Here is a 24,978-nt window from a genome sequence, read left to right as displayed (position 1 = left end):
CCGACGGGTGCTGGTAACCTTATAAATGACATATACGTTTTGAAAAAAGCGCCTTTAATCTCCGGCTTTCAATGTTACTTCCGTTATTTCCCGCAAGGAAATTATGGCTCTGAGATCGTCAAGCGCGCCGGGCCCGCCTTTAAGCCAACGTTGGAACGATCCAATCACGCGAGAGCCTCACGGGCACGTGACCTTTATGTAATACGTTTGGCAGTAATCGCTGCTCAGCTGTCAGATGTGTTGCATGGGCAGACGACAGGTGATGGTGAAGCAGTAGAGTCGAGTTCGTGAGGTGAGGTTCCGTATTGTAGCGTTTTTAAAGTGGATATACCTGATGATTCCATACGTGGCGATCGCCCAAGCTTTTAGCGGTTAGTGAATGCTTTTCGTGAGACCTTTCTTGTTCAGTCTTAAGAGGATGGAGTCCAGATTATTTTCAATGAGCAACTGTCTGCGGGTGGAACATCGTTGTCACAGACGTGTGTTCTTTTACGAATACCGTGAACACGAACATGTGCCATTCTGGTGATTCCAGCGATGCTGATCTGAGTGTGACCGGAGGAAACGGGGAAGCCACTCGTGGAAGCAACTGTTAGTTTGTGAGTTATCGCTACGTTAACTCATGCAAATTCCCGTGTGTGCTTTTGTGCAGTGTGATTTATGGTGAAGATAAAAACATAAGGAATATTTTCTGTTCACGGTCGAATTTTTGTGTATATTCCTGCGCCTATCGGTATTAACATTCCTTAATTTTTATTTGTATACTGTAAGAGCCTTCTTGAAGCGTCTTTGATGTTTATTTCCGTTATTCGTGCATGACAGTTGGGTATCTCAGAGTCGCGCGCTATCTATTTCTTGAAGAATAGTAGTCCTTATTTCCTCCTCCCCTTAAGGCACTTGCGTCATTTCCTTGAGTCATCCTTTCTCGCGCCCCGCGTTCTGTGACCAACGCTCATCGTCTCCTCTACCGCCAGGAAAGGCCTTGTGGTGCGCCATGGCAGACGGCTACGCCAATCGGGCGTACAGGCTGCAAGAGCTGGAGGACCGCGGCGCACGTGGCTGCAATGGTGGGTCCATGAACGTTCACTTCGGCCTCGCCGACTCGTTGGCGAGGTCCGGGAAACTCCGTGAGGCGATGGGGGTTTACTCTTACTGTTGCCGTAGGGCAGACGCCGTCCCATCCCCCGATCGACTCCGTCACCTCTCCCTTGGCCTCCTCGAAGCCGTCGCCGGTCCCAAGAAAGCCCTGAGCAGCGTCGTCGCCGGCCAACAGCAGCAGCCCATGTCTCCGCCCTCAGCCCCCACGCACAGGGGCGCGAGGCTCCCGGGTGGGCAGCCGGGCGGGGCCCCGGGCGGTCGGGGGGCAGTTGCGGCCGCCGGCCTGCTCTCGGCTCCCGGGTGCTTTGCTTGTCCGTGCTGCGAGGGAGTGCTCTACCAGCCAGTGACCGCCCCTTGCGGTCACACATTCTGCAGGAAGTGCTTGACCGCGGAGAGCGGGAAGCCCTGCGTGAGGTGCGGTCACAAGCTGAATGGTGGGGGTCCGTTGGAGACCAACGTGTTGGTGAAGTCTCTGGTGGAGAAGTGGTGGGCGCCGGAGCTGAAGGCAGTCCAGTTGAGGGACGAGGGGAACGAGCTTTTCGGAAGGAACCAGGTGGAATCGGCGCTGCAGAAATACGACGAAGCTGTCCGCCTAGGTGAGTCGGCAATTTTTTCTAATTAAATTTTATACTTATGGAATCTATCCATTAATGTGAGAAGAGAGAATCAGAGGGGAATTCAGGTAGATCTTTCGTGAATAATATGCTGAAAATTGGTTTAAAACCTATTTTGGGTGTTAATCGGAATGGAGTATCATGCCCCAAGTCCTCAATTTTGCTTATTTTAGAATCAGAAGAAATAAATCTGTGAACAGCATTTGTAACTGATAAATTGGATAATTGGTGACTTGCGCGAGGAAATTAATAAAATCATACAATTAAATAATGGTTCCCGAGCTTGGCATAATGTTTCGGCTGACAGTTTATATTTATGATGTACTTATGTGAATAGTTGCGAAAGTCATCATTTATTTCATCATTGTGTGGGATATTTTTTGTAGCTTTAGGCAGATCCCAGTTTTGAAAGCTTGCGCTCCTGATTAAGAAAACTTGGCTTAGCATGGTTTCCCAATCATGTCGTTTCGCTCGAGATTCAAATAAGTTTTAATGCCTCATCCTCCATCTCTCTATTCACATTTACGGATTTTTTTATATACTTGTATTCTTCTTTGTTTTTAAAGTTAATAATTTTATATTTTATTCTTGTTTTATTTAAATATGTGCATGGAAAAAAGGTGCATCCCCATCGAATTATTTACTGATATTATTTAATCCACTCGATGTTATCAGCGGCTCTCCATTACTCCTATTACTTTTGCAAATATTTTCTATTGCCGTGATTATTTATATTATTGATTCAATTTAATATTATAGAGAAGAATTATTTTTTAAATAATTTAATTTTAAATAATACTCTGCGTAATAATTTAATTGATACATTTTAATAATACTATAAAATTAGTGAGGCAGTGTAACAATTAATTCAAATGAGAAATATTAAGTTAATAATTATTATGCTTTTATTACCTTTAACATTTATAATCGGTAGGCTATTACAGTATTAGTGGGTCTGATAGTTACAAAATATTAATGAACTCAGAGAGTTTGGTTTTTCGTCAATTGTACACATTTTATTTTGTATTCGCGTTCAAAATCGTAATAGTAATTTCTCTAGCGCCACAAATCAGTGCAATCGACCCTATTATGAGCAACAGTGCAATTGCATTTTAGGAGCGACTTAAACGTTTATTTGAACAAAGTGACATAAGTAAGAAGTCGAAGGTTCTAACCCTTGAAACTTAATATAAGATAGGAAACCCAGATGTTAACTATTGTTCTCATCATTCACTTGAAGGAATAAGGTAATAGATGATCTTTCAACCTATTTGATTTTTATCATCATTTGTATTCAATGTAGAAGTATTTTTACAGGTCTGTATGGTCATTGTCCAGACTAACCCAGACTAGGTGAAAATATTGACCTCTCTCTGTCTTTGTGATTGTATTAGCTTGTTATTGACGGAATATTTAATGCAAGCTAAATTGAAATTTCCCGTGTGAAAAATTATAATATTGGAAAGATAAATGAAAATAATTTATGGTGTTCTTAGCTATGAATCCGGATAAGTTTTTATTCATAAATTACCTAATTTTATTTTAAAAAACTTAAATCATTCTTTAGGGTAACAATGATTTAAGATACGGGAGGAGTTTGAGTTAATTCCAATTAACGATGGTAGCCGTGTATCCCATTAAACCCCCTCACCTAAGGTTATTTCTTTGCCGTCGCGATGCAAAAATAATGTCAGTTGCAGGAGTTTTAAGAATTGAACTCTTTCTCTATCTTTCACTGTTAGCCTGACAATGGTGTTGTTTCTTAGAAATGGAGAAATATTCATATTGATATTTTCCAAAATTAATGCTGTTTCTAATTACGTATTTTGCACACACTACTTTCTTCATTTTAATAAAAGCAAAGTATGAGCCTTTTTTTTATTAATCTGCGAGCTTAGCAGTTTAGCGAATGCAGAATTACTCGTTGGATTCAGAATATCACCGAAAAATACGATCGTATCTCGGATTTCGAGTCCATATATTTATTTACTTGACAGTTGAAGACTTATTTAGAAATTGTGAAGTTCTAATAGATGTCGTTAGCTGATCACTCCATTTTTTAAAATGAAATGAATTAAATGTCCGTAAGATTTATTGCTAGTTAAGAAAGCCCGCGTTCAGGAAAGGTTTTACGTTAATGGACTCTTGTATCCCTTCGCCTAAGTGAGATGTGGATGAAGCAAAACAACCTTGTTGATTAGGTGATAATCAATTAGTATTTATTCAAATTTTTAAAATCTGTTATCGATATTAACAACAGTTAACAGAATTAATGAAAACTTACTTCCAATTCTTGCGGAGGTTTGATAATTTTTAGAGGAATTATATTTCCACACGTTATTTCCAACTCATGAGTAACTGGTTCTTCGAAGATTTTTCGAGCGAATACCAGGAAAAATTGAACAATCTGGGATATCCGCATAACCATCATGCGTAATAAAACTTATATAAGTATGTTCGTTTAACTGTGCCGCGTAACAATATTTATATAAGAATATCACCTGAACCTGTGGTGCTTAAATCGGATTCAAAACATTTTTTGGGGTTGCTTGAAATCATTGATATTCATTAAAACGAATAGTCTTGGCTATTTCCTATAATTTTCAAATATATTACGACTCTCTAATTTGAATCTTTGCGTGTACTTTTCTAAGAGATTAGATAAGTCATTACTTGGGTATTTTTTTTGTTCATTATTAGCATAGATTCGTCTCCGTGAAAGAGTGCATAGCAATATTGCTCTGTAAGCTTGTCGGCAGGAGTATTAAAAATCTCCAGAACTTAAAAAAAATTGTTTTTTAAATTTAAAATATTTCCAAGTTTTTGGAAACGGCAAGCCTCAATTGCTATGATAATGTCACACTCATGTAAAATCAGCATTTATTCTTTCTGTCCTCGGGAAATTGCACTTCAAAACTTGACGTGCTATGGTTCATCAGGAGGCAGTGGTAGTGATAGCAAATCCCAAACCTTCTGCAGGTCATTACGTAAGGATATCGCAAACGCATCCAGGTTTTAAAATTCGGGAAGGGAGGGGCGCGTGCCCCCCTCCCGAATGTGGTAGACCCTGCCCTCCTCGGTGCCGAAACCGGTTGCCCTGATCCGAATACGCCAGGAATCCAGGGAAAAAAGAACCGTGTATGTGTTACTTCGGCCCTGTTGCAAAACAGGATTTTCCTCTGGTTGTCACCCAGGATTCGGTAGTCAAGTCTCGAATGAATATCGGAAGCATTTTCAGCTAAGTATTTGCCTGCTCTTTATGTTCAATTTCACACACCTTTTTGACGCGGTTTTCATTGATGATTGTTTCGGCTATTTAAAACGTAAAACTTATTTTCTGTACGGATTAATTTTGTTCAATTGTCATGCCTCGTTAGTGTATATATTATTCCAATATCGTCTGACCATTTTATATTGCTGTGATAGGATCTTGCGCCCTTTATTTGTCCGGTACAATGTCTTCTGTCAGCAAGACAGAAGGCTTCCCCCCTATGCGCTTACGGGTATACTTGCCATGTGCAAGCGAATTTCTTGCCAGGTGCAAATCTGCCTTTTGGCCCATCTATTCAACGACAGTAAGCACTCAATCCCCCACACGTTTTTATATCGGCTTGTGGGTCGGGTGAGATATTAGGTAAAATGAAACGACCATTACGTTAACTTGAAAAAACCCATCTATTCGATTGCATTGCATAGATTAGTTAATACGCAAAAAAATTACACCAGAAGGAGAAACAAGAACAGATTAACCGAACAGAACACACCAGCAAGAGTAGATAGCCCGCGTTTTCGATCCTACTCGTTGAAAAACCCTGTTACTCGGGAAACCGTCTGGGGAACATGTGACCCCTCTCGTGGGCGTTTTTAGCTAAGCCACTGATCGAGTGGGTAACTCCTCCCCGGTCATGTCGTTGGTCCCATGTTCGCATCGAAGTTGTATGCTGTGTTGCGGATAGTGATTGATTGAGTTAACGGTGTTGTGCGATTTAGTGCATTGGAGCTACCTTACGGAAAAGAGCCTATTAAATCTATAATTCTGCTTGAAAAAATGTGCCTAGCTACTTAGTTACAGCTCTTGAGACATTCGTAGTCTGAATGCCCAGACGCTGGTGCGAACCACATGGCATTAGAATTAAAATTAAAAAAGTGCCTAGTGATGAATTTTAGAAAACCGAGTAATTCCCTTCCGTACGCTTATTCCATCAGGAACCCCGAAATAAAAAGTATAAACCCCATATAATACTTAGTAGGCGCTATCCTCACTCACGACCACTCCTGGGGGAAAAACTTTTCTTTGGAAAAATATTTATGGACAGGTTATTCAAAAATTAGGATTTATATGTAGAGTTTTGGGCAGTGTGGTGCAAGGGTTATAGAGAAATCTTATCTTTCGCTGGTTAGCTCTCATTCGGAATCTGCTACTTGTATATGGGATCCTCATGAATTTGGATTGATTGCCGCATTGGATGGCGTTCAGCGTGTAGGAGCTAGATTTGTAAAACGTTGTTGTGATAAACTGAGTAGCGTATCAAAATTCTAAGAGGATCTAGGCTGGGAATCACTCCCGGAGCGAAGGTTAAATTACTGATTAAATTTTTAAAATATATTTGAAGGATGTCTCTTTAGCAGTAATGTTGTTTATTTATTATTAACCCCGTCGTACTAGGGTAGGAGAGTTCATCTCAATAAAATTAGAGAGATTAAATGCGTAGCAGATAGATCTAATATGTCATTTTTCCACAAACGATGAGGGAAGGGAATAAAATAACGTTTGTCTGACCATGCTGGGAGGGAAAGGTGTTTTGGGTCAAGGGTAGTGTCCTGCCACACTCTTTAGCGGGGCCTTACAGGATACTAAATAAAACTAAATAACGGAACATTTCAATAACAGGGACAACCTGTGAATGATTATGACATTTGGATACGGTTGTGAATTGTTTTGGTAAATTTTTAAAACCAGTTTTATTCGTACTTAGGGAAAGGTTTCTTTATAAAATAAAAACTAACAACATTTTATAATATTATTCATGGGGATCGCGATGGTGCGGTGGGCTAAAGCACTAGCTTCCCACCGAGAGGGCCCGAGTTCGAATCCCAGGTGCGGCAGATATTTTTCAGTGGCATCTCGATCCCTACTTCAAGTGCTTTGCGCCGTCCGTTGGACGTTGAACTGCGAGTCCCTCGGCGCCTTTCGTTAAGAGTAGGCTAATGTCTACGCTGGTTTCTCCCCACCTTAGCTGTCGGTCGCCTCTCCTAAAACTACTACCACTACTCCATCATTCATTTTGCACATATTTATGTTGACTTCGGTTCGTTATGCTTCCTTTCGTAATGCGAATACCGTCTCCCTGAAATCCTAGTTTTTGGTTTTAGAAATATAAATATATTTGTGTAGTCCATTATTCACGTAAATCTTTATATATGTATATCTATAAGTATATCTTTATAAGTATATCTATAGATATACTTGTATTCTAATTATAAAATGAATAATGCGTTCCACGAATTGACGCCTGAGCACTTATATTGTGTCATATTTTGTTTCCGATTTCAGAAGTCATGATCGATGTCATGTGAGCGTACGGTAATGTTTCTCAGGGACGTATTTCAATAGCTCAATTTTGGAGACCTCATTGCGTGGATAAACGAATGCACGTCAGGTGTCGTGGCATATATTGTTCATGCAACAATCCTCCCTCCTCTGCCCTTGTACGGACTTAATTCCGCATGCATCCCGTCACTCATGATGTTTTGAAATGCCGATGAAGTCCGTTTCGCACCGCGTAGGAGGGGTTTCTCAAGTGTCGGTAAAAGGTGCTCGGTAGGTCACAGCACACCGCAAATTTAAATCCAAAAGGGAATACAGTTAGTCACCCTGTGGTGTTTGTCCCTAAATAAGGCGCGCGAATCACTTAGTGCGTACTTTTCTCCGGGGCCCATTTGGATTTGCAAAACATTTTTAGACGATTTATAAGACTGCTAATGGTCCCAGATATTCATTGTTTTTTACATTTGTGTAAGATGGTACCGCCGATTCATTTCTTCATTCTGTTATTATGGTCCGCTTTTTCGTCTCCTTTATAATAAAGGCCTTATGCTACGCGGTTAAAAATATCCCCCCTATTGTTTTCCCTTAAATGGCCAAATTAAATTCCAGGTAAAATTTGTTTTACTATGTGGGCACGTCATCAGGTTAGTACGTTGAACTAGTATCATATGCTCAATAATTTTGTGCCGATAAATCACGGGAATTTGCTTTTAACCGGGTGACAAAGTCACTTTCTCTCAAGGTAATGCTTGCAGAGTGAAAATGATTTGCTCCTTTGAATAATTCCCTTCTATATCACGTTTGGGACTCATCCATTGGGAACGAAGAATAATGAACGGAAATTAATGGATATTCAATAAATCTAGTATATTCCGGGATGATTTTTTGGTCGTACACAACACTTTCCAATGGATATTTTAATTACTTACGTTTTATCTTAATCTTACTTGGAATTACCTAGGGATTGCATGGGTAACGGCTGTATTTAATAATAAATGTTATAAATGATATCATCAAGAGTTGGTTTATGATTTCCATAAAATGTTCGCAGTGCAGTAGGTTTCGGCAATCGGATGGTATAAAGGATCAGGTGATACGGTTACAAGGCCCGCACCTTCTAGTCTGGTGCTTGTCCGAGCGTGCTCCGTGGCCGTGAGAGCGGGAGGGACGCGGAGGGCCTATCGGGCGGGTGAAAACGGCGCTGGCCGGAACCAAATCAACCGAGGTGTGCGGTCTGTGGTACTCGATCGCAGCCGAGCGTCTCAGATTTGGAATTACCAGCCCAAGTAATGCGCGTTCGCCGTGAATTGCGGATTCCATGCAATTTAAAACTAAGCGGCCAATCTTTGTGTTTTCTCGATGAGTCACATGCAGAAATTTGCATATGATAGCGCGGTCACCGTCTAGAGTGCCAAAGGACATACAACGAGTCGGTACGAATGCGTATAGTTGCAGCAAACCTCGGGCCGAGGGAACGTGAAGAATTCGCCCGGCCGTGTAGCCAGTGACCGCTGTACAACGGAATTCGGACAACAGCGACAACGCAGTCATCCAAACGACGTTTAATGTTCAACCCTTGTATAATCGATGGTTTCAGGCGTTATTTTATGGAATCGGTTCATTCTTAAGCGGATAAAATAATACTTTGTAATTCCACAGATTTATTTCACAAACACACGACCCGGGTTTCGACGTACACGGTCGTGTGTTTGTGAAATAAATCTGTGGAATTACAAAGTATTATTTTATCCGCTTAAGTTCAACCCTTGGTTAAATACGTATCAGAGGCCGTGCAACATTTGCCCAGAATTTTTTTCGGCCGGGGCTCCATTAACCCCGATAAGTTTACCTAACTAACGCGGGTTTTAATGATTTGAAGCGGCGTGTATGTGTTAATCGATTATTTTGTATCTCTCCTCATAGTGTTAATATAATTTCGTAGAATGAACTGCTTATTCAACTCATTGTAATGTAGTAACTCATTTTTTTCGCCGTCACTGCAGCAGAGATAAAAGCAATGTGAGTGTATGTACATTTACATTGGCCTTAAAATGACAGACAAATACACAATATCGTTTAACTTGGAGATTTCGAAGGGGATTTCCTAAACTATTTTTACTGCATTAACTCGCTGCGATTTACTTGTACTGTGACTACTAGATGAGATGTGAGATTAGCATTTGCAAGAGAAAGAAAAGCTACGAGAAAGGAGTATAACCCTTAGCGACAAAACTCGGTGCGGGGTCTACCCGCAGGACATCCTCTGCCTACGCTACTGACTTCTACGAATAAATGGAAAAAATAAATTGGTAAAGCCTTTTTATTCTCTAAAAGGCGTACGAAGGATTTCTTTTTTAAGAACCCATCGACAGTTTTGTGTGTTTTTTGACTACTGAGGCATATTTAATATTGGTCTACTAGTATTTACATTTTTATGTGGAGAAAATGCCCCACTCTGGCAAAAAACTAGTGGTTTTTTATTTCCTTAGTTCTAGAGGTAGATGAATTTCACTGTTGCCAAGATATTTTAACGGCGTAAATATCTGAAATCCTTCTTGTCACACAATCGTCGAAATATGTTTTACTTGCATGATTATCAACAACGACGCAAACGTACAAGCTGCCTCGTTCGTTTCCGTGGTTATCTAATTTGAACGGTGATGTTACGTATGAGTTAATCAGTTTTTGAAGTATTCGTCTGTGCAGTAACCGAACCCCCTGCAGTATATCGACGAAACCGTATAAAGGACGTAAGCCGCTTTGGTCCATTGACGTGTTGCGCTTCTCGACGTGTTAAGTCACTAGTCAAATTAGGTTTCTTTTCATTCCTTGACCGATGACTTGAGCAGTGTTGTACGTCTATTACATCATGATGTGCGTATTGACCGAGGTATATTTGCAGAGGTTAGTGCTCCTTAATTAAGGCTCCTCAGTTGACAGGGCATGATCAAAACCATTTAACTTACTTCCCTGTCACGCCATCTTCTGAGCTGGTCTTTAAAATAGTGTTCCCGTGAGTGAAAATTTTGCAAATTGAGGAGTCTGTCCTATATCCTTGTAACAAATACAAATAAGAACCATAATACCATGTTTTGTACTTTTTTTTTAAAATATCAAGCCTTATAGGCTCTTTCAGACTCTACAAAGCTATAATTTCTACATTCGTTTCGTTTGTCGTTACTGAAAATTACATTTGGTAGTGAATATTACCAGCCGTCATTGTAAACTAGGTTAATAATAACTGAATTAAGCGTGATTCTTCACCGAAGTTGTCGGTTTAATAATAAGTGGATGATTAGTCAACCAGGCTTGCTTGAAAAGCGCATAGCTAATGCATAATTAACTCAAAGAATATTTTCAGTCTTGTAGGGTTTTAGGCGCGCGCATGCTGTTCGCTAATGGTGATTTACGATCCCTTACAAAATTACCGGAACCTTATCCGGCCGGTCATCGCAGTCTTGGGTCGGTCCTGCACGGCAAAATGTCGTCCTTCAGTGTAAGGGAAACGGGTTGGCGCATGTCTTCTCCGTAGTGTCCCCACGACTGACAATGAGATGCGTTTTTACTGATTAGCATCTTCAACCGATAAACCGCTTCGTCCGAATTGGCGGGCTGCCTTTATATTGTCGCACGAGACTCCGCGTGGGTGCGCTCGTGGAATTAATTGTCGCGGTAGGTGAACCCAACGGTACCAGTCATCTCTGAAGATCATAATTCGGCAACTGCCCGTTGCGAAAATGTGAGCGGGTTGCTTAATATGTCATTTTCACGGTGCGAAAGAAACTTCTAGATAAAGGAACATTGACGATGCTTTTCTCTCACCGAGGTGATGTGACGAGGAGGAGCCATATACTACGAGAAATTTAATCGAGGACATGACAAATGAGCCATCAAGCTCAAATATCATTTTCGGACTAGTTTCAAAATGCGTCCCCCAGCCACGTGGAAATAACTGCTTTATTGAGTTAAGCTGATTCTTGGCTTGCGTCAAGAATAATAAATAAATTACCAACGTGTATTGACGGAAAAAGTTTAATGGCTCATAAAGATAAAGAAGTAACCGACGGCATTGAGCGAACTGAGGATATCAGCTCTCGGAGCAAAAAAGAACATTGAAGATCACGGAGAATTTTCATTACCTGTTTACGTCGACGTAGTGTGTTGACCCGTGTTCACTTGAAACTTGATTATTTTTTTGTGACAATGACAAGATATTGTTGCGTAAGATTGATACGAGGCAGAGACGATTTTATACCATCGGTGGTTGCTCATTTTGGGATTGATGAACGGTGGGGCGATCCAAAATTTGGCTGTTTTGGGCGTTGGAAACGATGGACGTAGCACGCGTGATTTGCCCGTCCTCATCTTTTCATTGCGAATGCCTCATCTCATTCTCTTTTCGCTTAAGGAAAAGCCCACGCAGCGTTCGCCACCGCATTCATTACAAAAGCATTCATAAGTTCCCAGAAAACTTCCGGAATATTTTCCGTTTTGAATATGTCCTTATGTGCATAGTATGTAACTTGTATTTTGTTTATTCGTTACCTTGGCATCTTTGCTGAACTAAAAATGCTCATAATTATTTATCGATTACCAACCAAAGTGAAAGAGCAGGTATGTTTTTGCAGAAGAAAATCGGTTTCTATGGCATACAAAATTAGCCGGATTCATTTACTAGGAAATTAACCGAAGGAAAAGCCCTTTGAGGAAGGCCAAATAAGGGTAAACAGCTGAAAGCAGAGCTCTCTGGGAATTAACTTTAGCAAAATGGATGTAGCAAGGTGGATGGATGCAGTTAAACATTAGTCATTTTGAAATATCAGTGGGAAATAAAATTTTACCGCTGATTTTGTGTAATGCTCTTTAAAGTCATATTTTGAATCAGATGACTTGGTATATGTACCTAATATGTTGTTTAACCTTAATTGAGTAATGATATGGATATCAAAATAATAAAAAATAAATTGCGTTTCTTGACAGAGTTCCGTCATACTTATAATTCCGAAGATGCTTTAGTTCATTTGTAATTTGTATAAAAATTGTCCATCTGGCGGCTAATTCAGAAAGCAGCGATTTAATAACAATGATTTGACGAAATAATTGAACAGAAAACAGACTCGAATTTTATGGATAAAATAAAATGTGATAATATTAATCTGAATTTCTACACGCTGTTACGTGGAAAAAAAATTAAAATTTAGTGGTAACTACATACTACCTTGATCAAAAAGTTCCCGGAATAACCACCGTGTGGCGCTCCCATCGTTCCGATTTGAGTTCTGTTTTTTTGTTAAATTGGTACATCTGTTGTTGATATTCCCTTTAAATCTTAGTGTCATAACTTGACATTTGCAAAAGTTACGGTCGGTTTTCGGTATGTCCATCAGTGCTTCCTGCGATTTTTCCATTTCTTCCTCTCGGCTGCTAAAACGCGTTCCCCGTAATGGTTTTTTAACTCGATTAAACAGAAAGAAGTCACAGGGAGCCAAATCAGGTGAATTCGGTGGCTGTTGGATGGTATTTGTTGCATTTTTCGTCAAAAAATTACGAATAATGATAGAACTGTGCGACGGTGCGTTATCATGGTGCAAAATCCACGAGTTTTCTGCCCACATTTCTGGTCTCTTTCGGCGAATTGCTTCACGCAAACGTCTCATAACGCCCAAATAATACTCTTTGTTTACTGTCTGGCCTTCTGGCAAAAATTCATGATGCACTACACCGTTGTAATCCATGAAAACCGTCAGCATTGCCTTCTTTTTTGACTGAAAACGACGTGGTTGTTTTGGTCTCGGCTCATTTGGTGAACGCCATTCACTTGCCTGATGTCTGGATTGCGTGTCGTACTCATAAACCCACGTCTCGTCTCCAGTAATGATCCTTTTGATGAATGTGGGATCGGATTCAGCCTCGCAAATCATGTCTTTTGCGACGTCAACACGGTCTCTTTTTTGCATGAAATTGAGGTCTTTTGGCACCAACTTTGCTGCTACACGACGGAAGCCCAAATCATTAACCACAATGTCTTGGGCGGATCCATAGGCAATGTTCAAGTCCTCCGCTATTTCTCTGATGGTTAATTTGCGGTTATTGACCAACATTTCTTTTACTTTATCAATTTTTTCACCGACTTTCGATGTCGATGGTCTGCCACTGCGTTCATCATCTTCGATTGACTCACGACCACTTCTGAACCGCTCGTGCCACTGGTAAACGACCGTTTTTTTTTAGAGAATCGTTGCCGAAACACTTTTCCAACATTTCCAACGTCCGTGCGCCACTAAATCCGTTTTTTACGCAAAATTTAATACAAGTTCGTTGTTGCAAATTTAAATCCATTTCTGCAATTGTAAAAAATCGCCAACACACACAGAGATAGATGTACTCTTGGCTACGTAACTTTTGCAAATGTCAAGTTATGACACTAAGATTTAAAGGGAATATCAACAACAGATGTACCAATTTAACAAAAAAAAATGAACTCAAATCGGAACGATGGGAGCGCCACACGGTGGTTATTCCGGGAACTTTTTGATCAAGGTAGTACTTCATTGCAACAATTTTAGAGTGTCGAAATCATTCGCCTTGACTGGGATTGAAGTGCACATTAGCAGATGAATCCGTTAAAACTTAATGTTGCGGCATCTCCCGCAGTTTCTTTCAAAAATGCATACTTCATGCTTGGAATATAGTATAAAAACCACCGAATGCCATTGTTTTACTGAGAAACCCAACGCTTACTTGTTTTCAAGTACACTAAACAATTGGCACATACATGAAAAACCAAAATTTTCGTTTCCAAAATAATAATTACGCTAAGGAAATAGTAGATAATCCGTCTCCATAATCAGTCGTGGAAATGCGGGCAGGGTGTTTCTTTCTTTTCCCGGTCGTTATTATATTTTGAAAAAGAAATGGCGGGAATGAAAATGCCAATTAGCCTGGGGAATGTTGACATTATTGACACTGTAATTAATTATCTACGGTATCTAATGTACAATTGCTAATTCGTTTCCAGTCTTTAACATTCCACGATGATATGTCAATCACAGTTAGTGGTCTAGTGTTGGTTTTTAAAATAGAGACAGCAATATTACGGTGAAAGCTAAGTGCTGTCCTCATTATATGTCAGTAGTAATGAGATAATGTAGGAAGTCCTGACTAGATGAAATGCGGTGATGAAAAGTCAGCATTTTAAGCTTGTCCCCCCCCCCAACGTTGCCACCGTTAGAATACTAACGAAAGAGGGTATTTAATGTGCGAATTGGTCACGTCATCGCTGACAGCCTTGGAGGGCGATTGCATTGCGAGAAGGCGCTCGGTAGGGAAGGAATCCTTGGAATCTAATATCGTATCGATTCATTTCTGCCCCGTCGAGGGGAGTTTCTCAGCATACTGCCATATACTGAAGCATTTTCCGCCGTCGACCGTTACGTAACGGCTTAATCTCAAATGCGAGTCTTTCGCCTTATCTTGCATTGTCTCTGCGCGCACGCGTCAGAGCGAAAAGGAAAAGGGAGTGAAACCGTTTTCGTAACAAGCATATCTCTATCATCCCATCATCTTTCCATTTTAATATTATTTTTATTTGCCGCCTTGTCATTTGGTCAGTGGCCTTCCTCCGCTCGAGCCTCGAATACGTGTGTGGGTCGTGTCCTCTGGGTATTTTCGAATGCATCGCCTGCGAGATGCCCCCTTATCCTTCCCTCTCTCGCCCACTTCTCTCCCTCGTGCCTCTCCCTCCCCCCACTACTCTCTCTACCTCGCCCTCTCACTCCCTTCCGACTTCGCAACCGTCGTCCAAGCCGGCTGTTATGTAAACCTCTTTCACTCCCGACTGTCTCCCTCCCTTCCCCTCCTCTCTCTCACTCTCTCTCTCTCGTCTACCCTTCCCTCCCTCCCTCCGCTTCTCCTCATTCGGACTGCTGGGCGGCGCCATTGTTTTCGTAGCAGTGCAGCCGTCGTGGTTTGGGAACGGCAGCACCGAAGATTTTTCGAAGAGCCGGTTCGGGAGGAGGAGGTGGGGGGAGCGGGAGGGGGGGGGTAGTGCAGGGAAAGGGCGCACTGTGGGTGCGTCTCCCTTTCCCTCGTCTTCCCCTCTTTTGGAAGGGGACGAATGGATGTTCGGTGGTGGGAGGGAAGTGCGAGGAGAAGGGTGCGGGTGGTTACATAATGGGCCACCAAATGCATGCACGACTGCTCCGCTTAACGATCCTACGCTCTTGCACCCTTTCCCCCTCCACCCTCAAGACATGAAGGGACGGGGCCGGGTGGTGGTGGTGGCCGAACTTGATTGGCTTTCGCGCGCCCAGCGGCCGTGCAAAAATATTTCCATCGCGCGGGATGCATAATCGAAAAGTGTCCCCTCGCTCTTTCTTTTAAGGATTCTCACCCTTTGGGAGGGGGGGGGTTGTTTTTCGGTTGCTATCCCGCGCGGTTCGTGGGGGCGTACACCAGAGGTCGCGTTTTGGAATGTGCCTCTCTGAAGACCTCGTCTCAAGAGACCGTGGAGTATGTTTGTGTTCGTTGGGTGCAATTCGTTCAGGAAGACTTCCATGTGCAAATGTACTCGCGTTGCTCGGCAAGGCTAGAATAATGTCTCATACGCAACTATGAAGAGATCTTTAAAATTGGTTCTTTGTTCCCGGATTTAATAACTAGGACTCAAAGAACCTCCCACTTGCAGATTAAAATGTACGTCATCTCTTGTTTAATGTTTGAATTCGTATCTGCGTTGTGTTGTCCATGTTTACTCTGTGCGAGTTCGCTCTGCAGCGCTCTTCCCCTTGGCATGTTCATTTCCCGTTGGAAGTTTCATCATACTCGATGAGCCGAATGAATTCTTCTCTAATGTAATCCTTATATACAGTTTCTCGTACGATTGTAATATCATTCTATACATTTCCGCTTACTAGTCATTATTCAATACGAGTCGCACGAAAACCGCGGCCCTTGCCATACGGCATTAATTGCTCGTTTCCTCAGCGGTATTACACGATTATGTTAGCCGGTATCGGCTCCGTAAAATATGCAGTACCTGCTGAAGTTCGGTTATGATTTCCAAGTCTATAGAGTGGCGGCAACATTCCGCCTTCGAAACGACGGCATGTGGTACGGTATTGGCCCGCCAAGTATTTCACGCCACAGCCCGCTAAGGAGTCTCGTAACACTCCAACCGGCGGCAATTACATCTACCTTCTACCTTCTTTGCGCATGTCTACCTTACGCATCAAACCTGAATCACTTGTTAGGGAGTATATCTAAAACGGTCCTTAAACCGAACGTTTCTCCGCCTCAAGGCGCGTCTGTTGCGGAAATTTCTCCTGTAGGTGTCGTGCGAAATGTAACCAAAATTGTCGCCTATTCGCCGTAAATGAACTGCAACGTGTGGGTTTGGGTCCGGGACTTTTCGTTGCGTAATTATGGAATGAAAGGATGCCATTCCGTTTGTCGCATTTCTCCTAGCGAAGGGATCTGTTCCTCGAGCCAGAGGCCACTCGTCGCGGAATTTCTCTGCAATGGTTGCCTTTTGACTTGAAACAAAGAAAACGAAAGAGTCCATTGATGGAGTCTTTGCCTATTATAAGGGGACACTCAAGAAGCACTTCCGAGCTCATTCCACGGGAATCGTTAAAGTATCGTATATGTGTATCCTCAAATCGCTATTCGGCGAGAAAACCTAGTGGAGGTGGGTTTAGTATCCACTACCCATTTTAACATCCTTCAGTCTTCTGTTTTACAGCTTTATTTTATAGCTCGTTTTAATTTAAATGGGTGTTTTAACGTTAGAGTAACGTAACTTTTCCTGCCTAACTTCTACCAAACGGCAAAGGACTGAGTATTTGAATTACCTATGTCGCTTATCTCTTGAACTTAGACCCGAAAATGACCACGTTATGACTCGACACTTACTTTTTCACTCATTCGTGTACGGTTCACAGAGTGGTAATTATTTTGAAAGAGACTGAGAAGCAACTTAAGGGGTAGATTGGTCGTGTGCCCTCGTCTTTTGATTTCCCAGGCAGTCTCCACGGTCGCATGGAGTGAAGCGCCTCTCACCAATCCTAGTCGAAAACTTCATTGGTTTTTATGTTCTACATATATGTCGCGAACTCGTACTACGGTAGATATCATGCCTATTAATTGGAGAGATTTAATGTTGAACAGATAGATTTAAGATACCATTTTTTCCATGGACGACAAGGGATCAGAATAACGTTTCCTACCGCCGTAAGGGTAAAAATATTTGGGTCAAAATTAGTCTGGTCTGTATATACCTCCTGCCATTCACCTTAGCGGTGGCTTGCGGGGAGAAAAAAAATATGAAATACTAAAAAACTCTTCATTTATGTCTTATATACTATTTGCACATATTGTGGCTTTTTTGTTCAATTGAACGTTCGCCTTATTATCGTTTTGTGTGTGAAAAGTTCTGATGAAATCACGACAGACAGTAAATATCATTTCATCGGTATTCAATATTTTTCAATACTTATGCCGTACTCGTTATTTTACTGATGGAGCACCATAAGTAAAATGATGAGTATGACATATTACTATATCATTATCATATCATTGCTATTCATTTTAAATGATTAAAGACGTAACGTTCTTCACGCTCATGTACGAAAATGAAAATTTATGGAGAAATTTCTACCTGCCTGATGGGTTAGGCGGAGGAATAATGTCTCGTGTTATACCATGAAATCTATTCTAATACTGAATCGCAAGGCACTGCGTTATATTTTCGGGATCAGCTGTTTTCCATCTTGCGTCCTAATTTATACTTAACGCGATATACCTGTTTAAAAACCTAAATTGCATAGCGCTAGACAGTAAAGTAAATAGAAATAATTATTAAATCAACAAAGCGTGGCAGTAATTTGCGGCTATTATCATTCCGATTTCATTTATTCCCACTATTTTGTAGTGAACTTGTCTCTGAAAACCTAAAACTTTTCAAAAGTGATGAGTAATGTTTCATTTTCATCTTCTTTTAATCATTCCAAAGTGGTAATTCAGCGGTGGCTGGTGTGTGAGTAATATGTATCTCAAAATCTAACCATAAATTGCCTGAATTAATTACGGACATTTTCTTTCCTTTTCTCTCAGATTTTAAATGCAATTCAGCTCTTAAAACGTATTCATTAATCCATCCTCGTCTCGGAGTTGCCTCCTTCCAGAGAAGCAGTCTCCTTCGCGTCAATGTTGCTCTGGCAATGAAGCGGGAGTATTCAGACCTCGAATGAAATTGTTGCTTCGTCACTTTTTCGAGTCTTCGTCACTCTTGCGTAATCTCTCGTCGATCGATCGTCGCACTCACGGAAACTCTCTCCACAGGATATGGATCCTAGTAGGAAAATTGACCCAACGCATCTGTTTTGCGATTTTACTTGGATTGTAGCCACGTTGTGAGATTATTCTCACCTATTATGTCCGCTTAATTTTCCCGTGGAATAAAAAACGACTTGGTGATTATAGCTGTTGGTGTAGTAACAGAAATGATTAGATGATCAACAAAAATTGAATAACGGACGCGATTAAAACGAAGGATCACTGTTCAATCTGCAAAAGTCCATTGATTCGCATAATTCATGGCGTCATTGAGCTCTTAACGCTCGCGGTATATTCGCAAGGTTCGTGATGTCAATTGATAACAGGTTTTTTGTTCGCTTCGACATTCACGTTACACGCTTCGACACGGAAGGAGAAAAACAGGCTGAAATCAATTGTATTTGGAAGTTGAGGACTTTTAATGCGTATATAAATTCTCTATAAAGTGTTCTCTTATGTGTATTGGCGGTGTTAGAGCATGTATTTTGTGGCGCCTCCGTAAAAAGGCTCATTGTAAGTAAATTTCAACGGAAATTTAAACGTGAGACGAGGTCGAATTGAAATAAAACAAATGATTAAGAGCGTGTCGGTACAGGATGAACCCTCGTGCGGATGGACTTGACTTGATGGTGCTGATCTTGCTGAACACCTATCATGAGATTCTTTTAAATCCGTTCTCCTTCGTGTACTTTGGGATTTTCAGTAGGTTTAACCAAACTTAACTGCGGTACGACCGGTTTCATCACATGCTTAACATCGTCAGGCAATAATAAGTCACGCGTGATGAAACCGGTTCTACCACAGTAAAGTTTGGTGAATTCTGCAAAGATTTTCTAATTTTTCGAGATTAGATTTGACAAGGTTGAGTCACTCATTGAGCGAAGGTTTAGTTACAGATTAAATCTCTTGCATTAGTTGGAAGGATGTCTCTTTAGCAATGGTTTTGAAAATGTATTATTACCCCCATCGTACTACGGTGAGCGAGATCATGTCAATAAAATTAGAAAGATTGCGTAGACACGATAGATTTCAGATGTCATTTTTCCCACGAACGATAAGGGATCAGAATAACATTGTCTGACCGCGGTAGAGGGGTAAAAATATTCGGGTCAAAATTAGCCTGGTGGAATTTCTACCTCATGCCACACACCCTAGCGGCGGCTTGCAGGGTACTAAAATGACTAACGGGATATCATTAAATCGGGATTTCCATTCGTAAGCCTTATTGGTTTCCATCATTTATTAGTAGCGCCAAAAGTAAAAAAATAATGTGCAGTCCCTGCCCTCTCCACTTACACCTCTCAAGGACCTCTCTCCATCTAATATCGTCGCTGGATTAGGCCGTCCAGGTCCGGAATCTTAATACGAATTTGTTATTCCCAAGTACTCAGTATTTTATTCGTTTGGCCCTGCCCTTTTAGTACGGGATCTTGTCGTTCGTTTGGCTCATTTTTTTTACGTCTGCCTTTATATTAAGCTTCGTGACTGCTGCAGAGAAGACGAGAGAAAAAAAGGAGGGGGGCCCTAGACGCAACTCATCCTCCACTTGATCAGGGGTTGGGGTCGTGAAATAAGGAGTGGCTATCTTTGACGACGGATATAATGGAGCATATGGTATGGGGAATCGTGAGATGGGCGGAGGGTAAGATATTCATACCAGATATATTATCACATGGGTAACCTATGGGTCAGGTAATGGTTTAGTTCACCAGCCAAGGGGAGACTTGTAATTTGAACTTGAGATTTTCATCTTTGGTCGGAAGTAGGATTCTTTAATTCTGTTTTTAGATTCCTTCTTCCCTTTATTTCTTAATATATCGCCTACGCATGTACATTTAGTAGGCTCTTAGATTTTTCCATGGTTTCAAACTATTATTCATAAGGTTTGCATTTTCGTTTCTCTCCTGAACACTAATTCTAGATGTTTAAGAAACATTTTACTAATATTACTCCTTGAAATTTTGGGAGATTTCATTTGTATTTTATTTCATAAATTGAATTTTTCTTGGTAGGATCTCAAATCCTCGGGGTAAACTGATGTTAATGGTAGTGCAGGGGTAGAGCGTTGGACTAGTGGAACTGGGGAGGCCCGGGTTCGATTACCGGGCAAGCCTCTCCGTGCACCTGCAGCTCCACCCAAGCTATGTAATTTTTCGGGTACCAGATCTTCCTGGGAAACCATAACTGGCTCAGGGAAAGGAACTGGCCCCCTTACCCTGATGTGTGAATTTCACACGCCATTTGTCAGAGTACTGGGTGAACTCCATCATCACCTACCAAACCGACCTCTGGGTTATTACTGTGTTTATAGTTTTTAATATGATTAGCGCGAAGTACGTAGCACCTCTCCCCACCTCTTTCCTCCAGAAACTACACCTCTAATCCTTAAAAGTTACATTTCTGAAGATATTTGGAATATGTTTTACTTACTTTCAAGGTCTTACATTAGTGTAATTTCAGTGTTCCCGTTGGCCTATTTTAAGCCTTCGAATTGCTAGATGTAAATGTTGGTGGAATACCTTCTCAAGAGGTGACGGACTTCCAAGTTTTTTCAGATGTAGTGCTCGTGGCACCCAGCAATAATATTTGTTTGTATAAATGACTTTAAGTTTCCTCCAAGGGATCCATTTACGTGTGTGTGTGTGTTGTGTGTTCCCTGTGACCTCGACTTATCTATCTTGAGTCCCAAGCTCGTGTCAACATACAGTCACTTTGGGCGATGCAACATAATTGGGCCCTATCTAGCCACCAGTAGGCTTCGGTCGTGTACAAATTACACACGAGTATATGCAATATTCTACACGACCTACGACCTTGTGTGTGTGTATACATGTATATAATATGCATATATATATGTATATATATACGTATATATGTATGTATGTATATATATATGTATATATATATATATATATATATATATATATATATATATATATATATATATATATATATATATATATATATATATGCTTTCGTAGACGTAACACGGAAGTGCCGAATAGTACAATACACAGTAACACACAATATAGAAACACAAAAAAAGAAGAACACTCACACGTTATTTCTTGATATTTCGACGGAAACAATCCGTCTTCCTCTGAAGATATAGAAGTAATGACTGCTGGAGTTGTTGAGGTGAGGGGTGCGAGAGAAAGGGAAGGGGGCCAGGAGAAGGGGAGAACGGGAGGCGAAGGAGGGGTGAGGGTGGGCTTCCACAAAGTAACAATTTTAGGCCACTCCCATCAGTGAACGACATTGAGGCCCGGATGCTGATAGGCCATACAGATGTAAATGAATGCCATTTCAAGTGTTTTTAATTGTATAGGATTATCGGATGTGGGAAGGGAGGCCAGGACGGAAACATTGTAGCACAGGTTGAAAGGGGTATTGTGATGGGAAGCATGTTTAGGGATGGGGAGACCCGCGGACGGGGAGGAGGGATTGCACGAGGCGCGGTGGTTATTAATCCTAATGTTAAGTGGTGTGGAACATTGGCCTATGTAAAATGACGGGCAGAGTTTACAGGTAAGAAGATAAACTACATTCTTGGAAGTGCAAGAGGAATAGGGGAAGGGCGGGAGAGAGTTAAATGGTGGGATGGAGTGGGGTGGAGTGGTGAAAATAGGGCAGGTTTTGCATCTTGCTCGATGACATGGAGTGGGTATGGCTCTGGGGGTGTGAGGGGATTTTGAGAGCGGCCTGGTGGATTTGAGGATATCAGCTAGGTTGGCGGGACGTTTGAAGGTAACAGAGGGGCATTTGGGAAGAAGGTTGGAGGAAGTGTTGTGATTTTTGAGGATGGGGAATAGGTCTTTGAGGATGAATTTGAGAGACTGAATGCCTGGGAAGTAGGTAGTACAGAGGGTCGCGGCTCCACCCAAGCTAAAGTGATTTTTCGGATACCAGTTCTTCCTGGGAAACCATAACCGGCCCAGGGAAAGGAACTGGCCCCCCCTACCCTGATGTGTGTATTTCACCCACCAATTGGGCTTAGTACTGGGTGAACTCTACCATCACCTACTAAACCAACCTTCGGGTTGATTACTGTGTTTATAGTTAGTTATATATGTATGTATATATTTATATTTAACTATGTATAATCTGATATTTATCTTCTTAAAATTTACTCATATGTGTACCTAAAAATTGAGAAAGTTAATGCCTATGATGACCAAAGTTAATTGTTTTAACGCAAGCCTTTGCATGTGAGAGTCGAAGGAAATAATTGAAATGAAATACATAGACCGACTGAGGAGACTCGTAAGTGGATCATCCAATTCACTCTAATTGATACCAGTCAAGTATTACATGCCAAGCGCCAAACGCCTCGCTGTCCGTGGGATGACTTTTAGATACTTGTATTTGTGCGGTATTTAAAAACGGAGTTTTATATCGATTTCAATTAGGTTGCTCCTCAGGAAAAACTGCTAGTACTCGATTCAAAAGTCAAGGTCTTTCTTACCAGCAAACTGCCTTGCAAGGCGTATGAGAATTCATTCGCCAACGCTCGTCGCGTGAAGGCGCGGGCCTCGGTGCGGTTGCCACGGGAAAATTATCGGAGACGGGCGGGAGTTTGCCGGGAGATTGGGTGGGCGATATGAGCGGGTGGGTTTAGGTGTTTTTCGCATCTCTGATTGTAAATGTGTATGGTACTGGAGGGTGAGGATTGAACCTTTTCATTGGTCGTCTTGTCGGTGGAAGAGGGAGAGCTGGGTAAAGGGTTGCGAGTCGTGGGGTGTCGTCTGGGCTATAAAGGGAATAAGTACTTGAATATGAATACATTAGTATTTGTGTTCGAAGAAACTCAAATATCCTCTTAGTATCATCTGATAGTTCGGCTAGTTGTTGTTCTTTATCAGTTTCAGTTATAAATCTAAAATCTAACTTTGATGTAGGGGAAACTTCCGAAAACATTAAAAGTTTTTGATGATTTTCGCTAATACGACTAAGTTATTGGGGCAGTAAAATGTTTTCAAAGGCAGTCGTATGTTGCGATATGCAAGAAAACATTCGAAATAAATAATTTGAGATTTTTGAAGGGCAATAAAATGAAAACCGAATACCCACCATGACACCCAGTCCGCTAGCTTTTTAGGTATCGAAACTGCCTTCGCTGTGGTAGGAGAACAGCATAGTGACAACTTACTGGCGCATGCAGGGTTTGGTTTATGTCTTTGTTAGTGCGTGAACTGTTTGTTATAGCGGGTGTTCGGTTTTCATTTGACTGCCTCTAATGCATCTCAGATTGTTTGTTCCAAATTTTTTCTTGCATTTCGCAACATACGGGCAATTGGACAATCTAGCGATTGATACGTGTACTAAGCGGGATACATATGACTAGGAGAAATACACATCATAAGACTAAGGATATGTGTGATATATATTTAGATGGATAGTTATCATAGTACCCTGCAAGCCAAAGTGTGGGTGTGTGGCAGGGGGTGAATGCACAAAAGACTAATTTTGACCCAAATATGACCCTACTGCTGTCGGACAATGTTATTCTGATCCGTCATCCTTAGTGGAAAAAATGGCCACTTAAATCTATCATTTGTACACTTAAACTGTCTAATTGTTTTGGCATGATCTCTTCTACCATAGTACGATGGGGGTAATAATACATTTTTAACATCACTGCTAGAGAGACATCCTTTCAATTTAGGCAAATGATTCAATCTGTAATTCAACCTTTCCTCCGTGGATGTTTCCCAGAATAGCTCCTCAAATATTTTGGTTACGCCTCTAAGTTCATCATAACCACGTTTTACAAATCTAATGTGTTCACTGGATATAAAATACCGGTATTAAAACGTGCGACAAAATCGTTATACATCCTTGCAGCTTCTTTTTTTAGTGAATCGAAAATATGAATGCATGAATTTAATGGTTATTTTATGCCCTATGCAATTGGATTCAGGAAGCTGTCCCAAGTTTAGCTGGCCTTCAAATATTTCCGCCCTTGGAATCATTTGAAAATTCATGGTAAAATTTCCGACATGAAGATCCATTAATTAAAAATTAAAGTCCACCATATCACGCCTATAGCGTCTCTTTTTATGAAGATCCATTATTCATAAATGAATTAACGCCTGAGGTTCGAAGGTTATAAATGTATTCAAAGCGAAATTCTCGATTAGAGCTCTTGAAGTAGTCACTGGTTGTGCGAGAAGATCGAATGATTCTTAGATGTGGTAGGCCCGGGTTTAGGTTCTAGAAAACGAAGGAGTTCCAGTTTTTTTAGTGGGCGTGAGTTTCCGGTGGATCATGAGCCCTTGACTAAATTCTGTAACCTCTTGGGGAAAAGGTGGGTCATGGAGAAAAAAATCACGATTTATGTCTGCTTTAGCAGGTTTGAGTTGACTAAGGCCAAGAATAATATCT

At 41.2% G+C, this 24,978-nt stretch overlaps 1 protein-coding gene across 2 annotated transcripts in view; it reads left to right on the top strand.

The window, feature by feature from the left end:
- The first annotated feature begins 271 nt into the window (after positions 1 to 271).
- Positions 272 to 24,978, top strand: part of LOC139691946 (LON peptidase N-terminal domain and RING finger protein 3) — a 170,028-nt gene continuing 145,321 nt past the window's right edge. For both annotated transcript variants that reach the window (XM_071589906.1, XM_071589905.1), the window contains exon 1: positions 272 to 1,694. In XM_071589906.1, coding sequence (XP_071446007.1) covers positions 995 to 1,694 — 700 coding nt within the window. In that variant the 5' untranslated portion in view covers positions 272 to 994. The remainder of the gene's footprint in view (positions 1,695 to 24,978) is intronic.

The sequence above is a fragment of the Hetaerina americana genome, unplaced genomic scaffold (genome assembly GCF_022747635.1).
Source record: "Hetaerina americana unplaced genomic scaffold, ioHetAmer1.1.p SCAF_4, whole genome shotgun sequence".
Lineage (NCBI taxonomy): Eukaryota > Metazoa > Arthropoda > Insecta > Odonata > Calopterygidae > Hetaerina > Hetaerina americana.
Note: the sequence above shows the minus strand (reverse complement) of the source record. Positions and strands in the feature narration are given on the sequence as shown.